The sequence below is a fragment of the Lithobates pipiens genome, unplaced genomic scaffold (assembly GCF_037356315.1).
Source record: "Lithobates pipiens isolate NorthernLeopardFrog02 unplaced genomic scaffold, aLitPip1_a1.2 Scaffold_18, whole genome shotgun sequence".
NCBI classification, from domain to species: domain Eukaryota; kingdom Metazoa; phylum Chordata; class Amphibia; order Anura; family Ranidae; genus Lithobates; species Lithobates pipiens.
Window position 1 is genome coordinate 194,172,463 of NW_027507758.1, and position 13,089 is coordinate 194,185,551.

The 13,089-nt window shown below is 45.4% G+C and overlaps 1 protein-coding gene across 4 annotated transcripts in view; it reads right to left on the reverse strand.

The window, feature by feature from the left end:
• Nucleotides 1–13,089, reverse strand: part of MAP4K3 (mitogen-activated protein kinase kinase kinase kinase 3) — a 783,526-nt gene that overhangs the window by 480,691 nt on the left and 289,746 nt on the right. For all 4 annotated transcript variants that reach the window (XM_077486491.1, XM_077486490.1, XM_077486493.1 and 1 more), the window contains exons 9-11: nucleotides 12,438–12,569; nucleotides 10,979–11,041; nucleotides 10,784–10,865 (exon numbers count right to left, since the gene is read on the reverse strand). In XM_077486491.1, coding sequence (XP_077342617.1) covers nucleotides 10,784–10,865; nucleotides 10,979–11,041; nucleotides 12,438–12,569 — 277 coding nt within the window. The remainder of the gene's footprint in view (nucleotides 1–10,783; nucleotides 10,866–10,978; nucleotides 11,042–12,437; nucleotides 12,570–13,089) is intronic.

Genomic DNA, 13,089 nt, shown 5'->3' on the forward strand with positions numbered 1-13,089 from the left:
TGGTTTAATATCATATGTCTGGAGTTTTACTTCCTGGTTGATACAGCCATTTGGCCTAAGTTGGAATTTGCAAGTTGAACCAGCAGGGTGTTCATGACAAGGAGTCATTAATGGGAATGCATATCCTAACAGGATGTTCTAGCATGGTCTCCTAATGTGAGGTAGGGGGGTAGAGAAGCACCAGACAAGACCCCCTGGGGAGGTGTGAATTGAAATGTCCTGAGTTACAGAAGATCAAAGTCCAGCTGTTAATGAAGGATGACATGGGTCAAATAGCGGTGATTCATGAATGAATGCTGCCCCTAGTGGAAATACCCACTTGGTGTCACACAACTCATTAGGGGAAGTGCATCCAAAAAGCCATACATATATAAAAAGAAAAAACACAAGGATAGAGCACCTCAAAGGTTGCTATAGTGGTATAAATATAAATATAAATGATTGGACATCAAAAATACAAATACAGTACAAACCCATCAGTCAGCAACCCAATGAGGGGACCCCAGTCCACAAACATCCCCCGACACCTCCCCCCATGCAGCTCTCCCACCCCCACTCCAGTGTCTCAAAAAGGGACCCTATCACCTTAAATTTCCCTCAAAAACCCCAGTCCTCTGCTCCATCAACTGAAGATAACCCCCAAAGACACAAAAAAGGGTCTGATGGCCCAGAAAAATCCTAACCAGGCTAAAAAAATATACAGTCTGATGAAAATAGTTAAGAGAGAGAGTCTGGATCTGGTTGCACCAACACTAGATATTAAACTACCTGCTTCACAAAATGAATAGCTAGGACAATCTCTGTTATAAACAGCTCTGTGATGATTACAAGTGCAGCAAGAATGAGACTAATCCATGTCTGTGATAACAAAAAAACAAAAATCATTTTTCAGGTATATCACAAGCTGCAATCCCTGTCTTCTCTGCTAGATCCAAACTGGAAAGGAGAGATCCCTTTGTGGCTATAAGTGGATGGATCTGCTGTGAGAGATCAGGTTAGCTGTGAAGTAAATCACTGACATACTATATGAAACACTATGCCATACAATGGATCGCACCACATCCAGGTCCAACTCCTCTCTCTGTACAAGTTACAAACTATACACATGCAGGCTGTGTGTGGTCACCAAATACAATATTCACACTCCTTGTTATATGGATGAGCTGTGATCTATGCTCCAGTCCAAGCAGGGATATCTGTCGGTGTGTGTTCCACACTCTGAGCATACAGGCTGTAATTAGATCTCTAGGCTCCCTGCTGTGTGCAGGCTCCAAGCAGCCTAGGTTGGCTCTGTCTGCAGTGTGAGAAAGGTGCCATCAGGAGTCTTCCAGCTACAATGAGCTATTGGGTACAGGAGATGCTGAAAATGTCAGTGTCCAGTATGTTTCATATGTCTGGTAGGAATAACCTGCTGAAATCTATGACAGATATGCAAAGGAGGTGCACACAGTGGTGCATGTCATGGAGAGGAGGATAGACACCTTCAATTGCCTACATGTTTCGGCCCTCCCACTATTATACAGGATTTATATAGCGCCAACAGTTTGCGTATCGCTTCACAACATGAGGGCAGACAGTACATTTACAATACAAATCAATACAGGAGGGATCAGAGGGCCCTGCTCGTTTTGAGCTTACAATCTAGAACTACTGGGGGCTTCTTCATGCCAATGGCTATTCCATGCATACCTTACATTTTGCTTACTTGTTTCAGTGATAACAGTACTTTGGTACTGATGTTTGTTCATTCCTATGTAAAACTTTCAATGATAGGATTTTTATAACAGCTTACCTGTAAAATCTTTTTCTAATGCCGCGTACACACGGTCGAACTGTTTGACGTACTTAGTCCGTCATACAATCCGACGGACAATCCGTCGTACTTTCCACTGAACGGACTTGACCACACACGGATACCCAAACAGTCCGACGAAAGCTTGCGCGATGACGTACAGCACGTACGACGGGACTAGAAATAGGAAGTCCAAGACACAGCAAAGCCCTGTAAATCCTTTCTGGGCATGCGCCATTCTTAGTCCATTGGACTAGCATACTGACGACCGTATTGTCCGCTGAAACCAAAGTACGACGGACAGATTTTTGGAAAAACCGAAAATCTTAGTACTCCGGACTGCAAGCTGAAAAAGTCCGCTGAAGCCCACACACGAGCGGATTGTCCGCTGAAATGTGTTTCAACGGACTAAGTACGTCAAACAGTTCGACCGTGTGTACGCGGCATTAGAGTACATCATGAGACACCGAGCCTTAAGTAAATACTTAATGGGTTATAGGACACCTTCAGGTGATGGACACTGGTATACCCAATCCAGGATGTTCAATCCCTATATAACCCCTCCTCCTTGCAGGAGCACATCAGTTTTTCTAGCAAAGCAATATACCTAAATCCCAAAAAAGAGGGGAGGGACCTCTGTGTCCCATGATGTACTCCAAGAAAAAGATTTTACAGGTAAGCAGTTATAAAAATCCTATTTTCTTTATCATACATCATGGGACACAGAGCCTTAAGTAATTACTTAATGGGACGTCCCATAGCAATGCTACTTGAGGGGAGGGAGACACAACCCGGGGGGGTATCCCCAGACTTGAGAACCTATACTGCTGCCTGCAGCACACTGCGCCCGACGGCGACATCCTCATACCTCCTTACATCCAGCTGATAAAATTTTTTGAATGTATGCATTGAATACCAAGTTGCGGCCTTACAGATCTGAGCCATGGAGGCCTAACGACGCACTGCCCAAGAAGCGCTAACCTCCCTGGTAGAGTGTGCCTTAACTTGAAAAGGGGGAATCTTACCGCTTAAATCATAAGTTTGAATTATAATTTGCCGAATCCACTTAGCAACAGTGGATTTCAACGCTGCCTGTCCTTTCTTAGGACCCTCTGGCAAAATAAAATTGGTCTTATGAAACTGAGCAGTGGCCTTTAAATAGATTTTTACTGCTCTCACCACATCAAGACAATGTAGTGACTTTTCTTCCCTGGAACATAGTTTTGGAAAAAAAAACGATGGCAGGACAATATCTTGGTTTAGGTGAAAATCTGAAAGCACTTTTGGCAAAAAGTCTGGATGAGGGCGTAACACCACTCTGTCCTCATGAAAAATCAAATATGGCTCTTTACAAGAAAGATCAGCCAATTCTGAAACCCTCCTTGCTGAGGATATAGCAACCAAAATACCAACTTCCTTGTCAAAAGGACTAAGGGAATGGCTGTTTTTTGTAACACAGACAAAACTAAGTTCAAGTCCCAAGGGTTCAAGGGAGGTTTGACGGGCAGAATAAGCCACATAACCTCTTGCATAAAACCCCAGACAAAAGAATGTGTAGCAAGTGGTCTTTGAAATCAGACCGATAAAGCTGAGACTTGGCCTTTAATAGTACTCAAGGGTCAATTTCATTTCTACCCCTAATTATAGAAAGGCAAGAATTCTGCCTATGACATATCTCTGAGGGTGCCAACCCTTGGATTCACACCAGGAAACAGGCCCTCCAGACCCTATAATATATAGTTCTGGAAGCTGGCTTCGTTGCATTAATCAGGGTAGAGATAACTGACTCGGAAAGCCCACGTTTCTTCTGAATGTGGGTTTCAATAGCCAAGCCATTCAATTTAGAGACCATAAGGTAGGATGGAATATTGGTCCCTGTGAGAGCAGATCTGGCCATAGTGGGAGAGACCATGGGCACTTCACTGCCATCTTTACGATTTCTGTATACCATGATCTTCTGGGCCATGCTGGTGCCACCAGAATTAAAGGGTTTCTTTCCAGCTTGATCCTGCTAAGTCGTCGAGGTAGCAACTGAATAGGGGGGCATGCATAGATCAGTGAGAACTGATCCCGTGGGGTCACCAACGCATGCGCACAAGGTTGACTAACTTCATGTTGAACCTGGACGCTAGAAGATCTACGTCTGGAGTCCCCCATCTTTGGCAAACAGTCCGAAATATGTTGGAGTGAAGAGACAATTCCCCTGGGAATAACTGCTGGCGACTTAAGTAGTGCGCCTGACAATCCTCTACTCCCGGAATGAAGACTGACGATAGGCACAGAACATTTCTTTCTGCCAAAGTTAGAATATGGTTCACCTCTGTGTGGAGACTCTTGGGCTTGGATCTTAACAGTCCAGGCCTTTAGAGCCAGACGCACTGACCGAATCTCTAGGATATTGACGGGCAAAGTTCTTTCAGCACTTGACCACTGTCTCTGGACAGTTATCTTTTCTAGTACTGCTCCACAGCCTGAATGGCTGGCATCTGTCGTTAGCACTTTCCAGATAACTGGTCTGAAGCATTTTCCTTTCAGCAGATTATGAGTTAGTAACCACCAATTGAGTCTTTGTGACACCCTTGGGGACAGCCGCATTGGCAAGATTAAAGCTTGAATCGTTTTGTTCCAAGTGGACAGGATACTGTTTTGCAACAGTCTTGAATGGAACTGGGCATATGGAACTGCTTTGAATGAAGCCATCAAGGTTCGTAGTAACCTCACGCAAAGGCGAATGGAGTGATCGCCTTTTGACCTGACCACCTACACCAGCTCTCTTATGTAGTTGATCTTTGCCTGAGGCACACACACACTCATGACCAGAGTGAAGGTCCTGGAAAGCCATGCAGAGGATGCCAAAAAACAGTAATAGGCGGAACAACCTATGCATCATCGGTCTCCAGGAGGGAGCTGAAGGTACCGACCCCACTGCCTTTACTGAGTACCTTCTCAAAGAGCTGCTCCCCAGGGCGCTCTACTCCCTCTTCTTTACCATTGAGAGAGCTCATCGTATGCCGGCTATGCAGGGACCGCAGGGTTCCCCCCCTCGCACCTTCATTTTTAAAATGCTACACTTGTTGGGGTTTTTGTTTGGTTTATTTGCAACATAGCATATGAGAGTAAGTTTGACCAAAGTAATTGCAATGCTGTATACAAATGTCAGTTTAGCCAATGTTTTACTTGCCTAGTAAACTGCTTGGATTCTGCTTTACAAGGTAACATGAATGGTGAGCGGTCGGCTTTCTGTGGAAGCAAATCCTCCTGCATGTAACATGATAACATGGCTCTAGGTCTCTGATTAAAATAGTGTCGTGGAACACCAGGGGTCTGAACTCTAAGATCAAAAGGTCAATGGTGTTCCAGTTCCTACAGAGACAGTCTCCCCATATATGCATCCTTCAGGAGACACATCTGATTGGGGGGGGGGGGGGGGGGACAAAGTCTTTGTAGGCGATGGGTGGGTCATGCATACCACTCCACATACCTCAAACCTGCGGCACAGTGGTGTAGTGGTTAGCACTCACCTAGCAGTAAAAAGGGTCACTGGTTTGAATCCCAACCACGACACTACCTGCCTGGAGTTTGCATGTTCTCCCTGGTACTTCGGTTTCCTCCCACACTCCAAAGACATGAGGGTAGGTTAATTGGCTTCTGTCCAAAATCGGCCCTAGTATATGAATGGGAACCTTGGATTGTGGGCTCCTTGAGGGTAGGGACCGATGTGAGTGTGCAATGTACAGGGATAGGGACAATTGTAGACACTCAGGTTGAACTGGATGGACTGGTGTCTTTATTCATCCTTACTATGTAACTATACTCCCCAGGGGAATCTCAGATCATGCCCCGGTCTCCCTGGAAGTGGGGTGTCCTGCTTCAGAGAGCCTGTGGAGGCTCTCCAGATTCTGGCTGTCTGACTTGAGGGAAGACGTCCCAGGCAGGGCTGATATGAATGAGTTCTGGAGTACCCGAGATAGGTCTGTCCCTCTCCCTGACATTTGGGATGCATTCAAAATTTGTATGAGGGGTAAATTCCAGGAACACATTGGCAATGTCCACAAAGGAGCTCGTAAACAGCTCCAAGAGGAGGAGCTTAGGGCCGGGGAGCTGGAGGCTGCCTACGTTAGGGACCAAACCCCACAGGCATATTCATCCCTTCAGGAGGTTTCCCTCATGCGCACATCCACCACAAAAATTCACCTCCTCCATCAGAGTCAGAGGATTTTTGAGCAGGGTGAGAGGAGTGGTCGCCTGCTGGTCTGGTTGTCGAGGGAGCACTCCTCTCCAGTGTCCATATCTTGAATACAGTCTAATAATGGGGGGATCCTAATGGATTCATCCCAGATAAACACCCAGTTTGCAGCCTACTATAAAGAACTTTATAGCCCTAGGATACACTGTACTGAGGGGGAGCTGCAGGCATACCTGGAGAAAATAGAACTGCCATGCCTTACAGAAACCACTAGAGAGAGGCTGGACAGCCCCCTCACCCTCAAAGAAATCCAAATGGCGGTTAAATCCTTGCAGAGTGGGAAGACACCGGGACCCAATGGGTTCCCGGTGGAATTCTACAAACATTATGCTGATGACCTTTTGCCCATTTACTGAGAGATCTTACTGAAGGCCCTAGAGAGTGGCACTCTCCCCCCGTCTATGTCAGAGGTGGTTGTGATTGTCCTCCCTAAGCCTGGAAAGGATCCTGAACTGTGTTCCTCCAACCGGCCAATATCTCTTTTAAATGGTTGGCCCTTCCTAATTTTGAACAATATTACTGGGCTGCCATATTGGTGACAGCCAGGTGGTGGTTCTCGCAACCCAGGGACAACCCAGCAGTGACCCTGGTGGCTGCGATCCTAGGATCATATGCCACACTGAGCAACCTTGTGTTTTGTGGAGTCCCAAAGGCCCATCCCAATTTGACGACCCTAATGCGCGCAACCATTACGGTCTGGCACAGAGCCAAGGCAACATCGCTCCCCAGGGAAAATTTCACCTCACACACCCTTATGAGGCAACCCCAACCTCCCCCACTTGCGTAGTGTTCCTGACCCTCAAGTATAGGCAGACAGGGGTATAGTTGGGCTGAAACACCTAATGATCGGGCAGGCTAAGTACATTCCCTGAACTTAAAGAAAAATATAGTCTGCCCAACTGCCCAACTTCTTTCGCTTTCTACAAGTGAGAAATGCATTCCAACACCAGTTTCCCGGTGGAATTCCCCTCGAGTCAGATCCGGTAGAAAAATTATTGACCACAAAAGTTTTGGCAGCACCCTTTACTCAATATACTTTCATATATCAGCATCCATGCCCACAAAATTTACTAAACCATTTGTAAACGGGAAAAGAGATTTACCATCTCTTAAGGAGGAATGGGAGATCTGTGCTTCATCCTATGTTTCAGCCATGATCTCCGCCAGAGACCGATTCCTTCAACTGAAATTCCTACACAGGGCCTACTACACGCCACATAGATTAGCTTCTATTTATTCAGATAGGTCCCCAGCTTATCCTAGATGTGGAGACCTAGAGGCCTCCTTTATACATACGACATGGTCATGCCCTCGGTTACAAGAATTCTGGGAACAGGTCCTGGCGGACATTAATACATCGGCTGAAACTTTGCTACCACTGAGCCCACAAGCCATGCTACTGAAAGTAATTGCAGACTCTGGTATTGGGAAATATACAAAATAGTTTATAGCATACTCCACTTACTACATCCATAGGAAACTTATGCTGAAATGGAAATCGAGCACACCGCCCACCATCACCACCTGGAGAAACACTCTAAATGTGGTACTACCTCTATATAAGTTAACATATATCAACAGGAACTGTCCAAGTAAATTTGACAAAATATGGTCCTCATGGATAGATTCATGGGCATCCCTGCCACTGGAAGTTTCTCCGCCGAGCCCTGAAAATGAGCCTTAGTCTGGATCCGCTGAGGGCTGAGTGGACCACGGACCCATAAGGCCAGGGGTGCCACCCCTTCCTCCCCCCCTCCTCTCCACATATCCTATAAGGCCAGTTTAATCTAGCTTGTGTTCCTTCCCTCCCCTTGCCTCCCCCCCTTTTTTTCCTTCCCTTTCCACTGGGGAAAACCCTTACATTATAATCATTTAGAACTCACTGGTTCGAGTGAGGCAGTTATCCTAGTAAGGAATACCAACAATAACTACGGACCCTGTTGAAAGTAGTAGATGTTGACAATGCAGTGTAAAGCTACATGTCTCTTATTGTACTAATCTCATGTATTTTTGTAAACTTTGCTGTAAACTGACTTGTAAATGATTTGATCGCCATAAAGAATAGAATCTTTAAAAGGCATCTATGGCAAAGCATAATGCTTTTGGTAGTTCAGCCAATTCCCAGGCTTGTTGCACAGGAACCTCATTAAAGTGGTTGTAAACCCTTACAAACCACTTTGACCTACAGGTAAGCCTAGATTAAGGCTTACCTGTAGGTCCAAGCAATATCTCCTAAACCTATATGGTTTAGGAGATATTTGCCCGAAAACGGGCACCGCTGTCTACGGCGCATGCGCCGTAGACAGCGGTGCGCAGGCGCACTGAGCGTGGCATTCTCAGCGACGGAGCTGCCGCGCATGTCGGCTCCCGTGCGCATGCGCGGGAGTGACGTCATCGCGGCTTCGCTGAATGACAGCGGCGGAGCTGCGAGACCCCACCAAGAAGATGGATGCGGCGGACTACAGGGGACAGCGGCGGCTTCGCTGGCTCCTGTGTCAGGTAAGTGACACCTAATGGGCTACTATGCGATGCATAGTAGTCCATTATGCTTTGCCTTTGCAGGGAATGAAAGAGGAAGTAAACTCATCAGGGTTTACTTTCTCTTTAAGGGCCTGTCTAAATTGGTCCTTTAGGGATTGACAGACACCTATTGCAGTGACTGCAGGCTGAGTAATGGCACCTGCCGAGGAAAAAGATTTTAACAGAGATTCCAACGTATATGTTGGATCCTTTAGCATTTGTGAATTGTATACAGGACAAGTTAGGCTTTTATTCACAGTGGAAATTGCAGCGTCAACTGCTGGTACTTTCCATCTCTTGGTGAATTTCTTCTCCAAGGTATAGAGAACTGAAAATCTCTTAGGAGGGAGAAAATGCTTATCCGGGTGATCCAATTGAGCAAAAACAAGCTGTTCTAATAATGCATGGACAGGAAACGCATGCAAAGGCTGAGAAGGTTTTAAGGAACCCAGTGAAGAAACCGAGCTTTCAGGAGACTCCGTTAGGGGTAACATGAAAGTGGAATGAACCATCTCCATAAGAGTTTGTATCAGCAATTTATCAGATTATGAGGCTGAAAAAGGTTCATGAACATCGGCTGACACTCGATATCATCCGTCCCCGCTATGGTCCGATTCTGCAGACGGAGGAAAATCCTATTTTTATATCCGTCTGCAGAGCGGATCGGATGAACACCGACAGACGGTCCGTGTTCATCCGATCCCCCATAGAGGAGAGCGGAGATCTGACAGGGCGGTCCCGTCATCCGCCGGCTCAGCAGAGATAAATGGAGCCATCCTCGCTGAGCAAGCAGATGTTCACGGGGTGGATAATCACGTTCAGGTCCGCCTGTCAGTTTTTCAGGCGGACCTGAACGGATGCTCCATAGAGGTCTATGGAGCGTCGGATGTCAGTGGTGACAAGTCCGCTGACATCCGACCCGCTCCGAAAAAGTGTGACGGAGGAAAAAGCTATTTTTCCATCCGTCATCGGATCGGGTGATGACAGACACTGCGGTCCGTCGTCACCCGATCTCCCATAGGGGAGAGCGGCGCTGTGACAGGTCCGTCCCTGCGCAGTGTGCAGAGACAGACCTGTCCTCTTCCTGCTCAGCGGAGATCGCTCCGGCGATCCCCGCTGAGCAAGCGGATATCCATGGGGCGGATCAGCACTGATTCGCCCCATGTGAAAGGACCCTAAGAGTCTCAAATTCATTATCACAGGACAATACATTTGTTTCCATGTCATCCACTCTGATTTCTAGGTCAGAAGTGCACTGGCCTAAATCAAGGCTCATCAGCCTCATCCTGAGGTAACTGCAGTTGCTTAGCAGCACGAGATGTGTGTGAGGAAGGAGGCTGTGCCATTTTACAAGGGCCTCTTGACTGTGTACCCTTGGCACTCTTTAGTTTATTTTTACCTCGGCGGCACCAAAGACCATTTTATTTATCCCAGGGTCACTGAGGCCTATGGTAAGATTATTTTCAGTTTACCCATGTCTTGCGGGTGTCTTTATCAGCCGAGTCCTGAGAGATGTGGAGCTTCAGCTGGGCATGACTGTCTTAATGTCATACTATAATAGCAATATGGCTGCTTGCTGACCATCAAAATGTTCCCCCTCTGCCCCAGTTCTTGTCTAATCTTTTCACAAATACAGGTTTGGGTGAATCATATCATAGACATCTCAAGTCTCCCGCTAGGTGCGGGAGCCTCCAGACACCGTCACATTCTCCACACCAAATTATTTAAAGAAAATAATAAACAAAATTGTAAAAAATAATAAAGAAAATAACAAAAATCTACTGACACTGCTCTACTGACACCGTCCACTAACCCCCCCAATCATTGTGAAAAACAAAAAATAAAATTGTAAAAAAATAATAATAAAAATAAAGAACTACTCACCGCTGTACACACCACACTGCTCACATGCACATTATACACACCTACATACACTCCGCATACCTCTCCTGCACATACTACCCACCGCAATACACTCTGCACCGTACATTCTCTATTTAACTTTACTACATTCTGCACTATGCAAGTCATCTCAGACTCTATAAATCCACACTCCATTTAGGCTACGCTCAATATGTAGCACAGTTTAAGCCATGCCCACCTCCCTGAAATGAGTTTTTGCAGGTTGGGATGTCTGATATCATCATCCTAATACAATATCTTTACGGTCTCAAAAACAAATGCAATAATGTACTATTACTATAAAATGCACAGTATTACATTACCTGTAACAATTTTTCAGCTGTTGGCCTTTTCTTAGGATTTTTTGTAAGTGCCATTTTGACAAAATGATGAAAACTATTTGACCTTTAATGAAAAAAAAAAAAAAGTTCAACAAATACAAAAAAATAAAAATGTGAGCAAAAAAAAAAGAAAAAAAAAAAAAAAAGAGACATTGCATAAGAGAAATACTGACTTACCATTTCATCTTGTCTTTTAACTTTGGTGGCTGGAAGTTACTTTTAGTCATTAAAAATAAGGCCCTAGAAAAAAATAATACTCATTTGTGTATTCAAAAACAGAAATAAAATACGATTTGATAATTTTTCTGGTGGGGCTTAAAAACTAAAATCTTCCCAACTGTAAAAGTATCTGCATTGACATACTGTGTAAAGCCAGCCAAATCAATGAAGCCAGTTAATTTATTTGTATGTTTATGAAAGAAAGATGGAACAAAACACTAAATCTCCACAAAAGCACAGAGAGAAAATAGTCTTCCAATATGCAAAATTTGTACAAGCTATAAATATATTAAATATATTAAGCAAATGCAGGACCATTCTCTGCTTGGAACTCAATACCTGCATATAAAACATGAATTTCATTTATCTTGACTTCTTTTTCAGCAGTATGAATAAAAATAAATAAAATGTGTGTACCGTATATACTCGAGTATAAGCCGAGATTTTCAGCCCCTTTTTTTAGGCTGAAAGTGCCCCCCTCGGCTTATACTCGAGTCACGCAGATCAGGTAGGCAGACGGCGGCCATTCCACTATTCAAAAGCCGCGCCTCCCTGTCTGTGATAGGCGGAACACTCAATTTCCCAGCAGTCAGTGTTCCGCCTATCACCGACATCCGCTCATTCTCATACTACGGACGACGATGAGAGGATGTCCGTGATAGGCGGAACACTGACTGCTGGGAAATTGAGTGTTCCGCCTATCACAGACAGAGAGGAGCGGCTTTTGAACAGTGGAATGGCCGCCGTCTGTCAGACGAGGAGGAGAGGTGCGGCATGGCACACAGAGGCTGCAGAAGGCAAAGAGGCTGCAGATTGGCACAGGTAGGCTGCAATGGACACAGGGATGGACGGGACACAGGGATGGACACAGGGAGGGACGGGACACAGGGATGGACACAGGGAGGGACGGGACACAGGGATGGACACAGGGAGGGACGGGACACAGGGATGGACACAGGGAGGGACGGGACACAGGGATGGACACAGGGAGGGACGGGACACAGGGATGGACGGAACACAGGGATGGACACAGGGATGGACGGGACACAGGGATGGACGGGACACAGGGGACACAGGGATGGACGGGACACAGGGATGGACACAGGGAGGGACACAGGGAGGGACACAGGGAGGTATGCGCTGCAGATGGGCATTGTTGACCCTCTTTTCCACTCTTTTAAGCTGTAACAGTAGCTGCTGCATGTCTCACCCTCGGCTTACACAAGAGTCAATAAGTTTTCCCAGTTTTTTTGTGGTAAATTAAGGGCCTCGGCTTATATTCGGATCGACCTATACTCGAGTATATACGATATATATATATATATATATATATATATACACACACACACACACACACACACACACACACACATCTATCAATAAAGCAAGAACACTAGACAAAATTAAAACAAAATACCTCATTGGATGCAAATCAAACATTGGAGGTTGCAGTTCTGCAAGTTCTATGGCTGTAATGCCAACAGCCCAGATATCACATAACTGGTTATAACCACCTTTTCTTTCCACGGCAGCAACTTCAGGAGCCATCCTGAGAATATCAAATAAAAAATAAATGTGTTACTCAAATATGAAAATTCAGAACTGTTGCATTTAGGCTAGGTTCATACTAGTGCAGTTGTGACTTCAGTGCAATTTTGTAGTGTGGCATTGGTGCATGTTGATGCGTTTTTCATGCTGTTAGCGATTTTAGTAGGGGAAGGAGACTACTTAATTCAGATACACCCCCCCCCCCCCATTTAATTGTGAATAAATAATATTCATTCACACACAAAAATTCAGTGGTAAATAATAAACAGTTTTTGACAATCCTTTATTCAAAAGAAAAAAGTCCCCCAATTTGTACATTTATTGTCGATCACTTTGCCTAGTAGATGCAAATCCACATTAATCATGATGACTTATGGGTGCCTACCCCCCCTCAAAGTTGTGGGCATGTGGCCTAAACTCAGTTGGGGGGGGGGTACATGCAAAGATGAAACAAACATGAATGTACAGGCATTTTGGTGCTTTCCAGTTCATGGCACCAAAATTGTTCAGCAACCGCACCA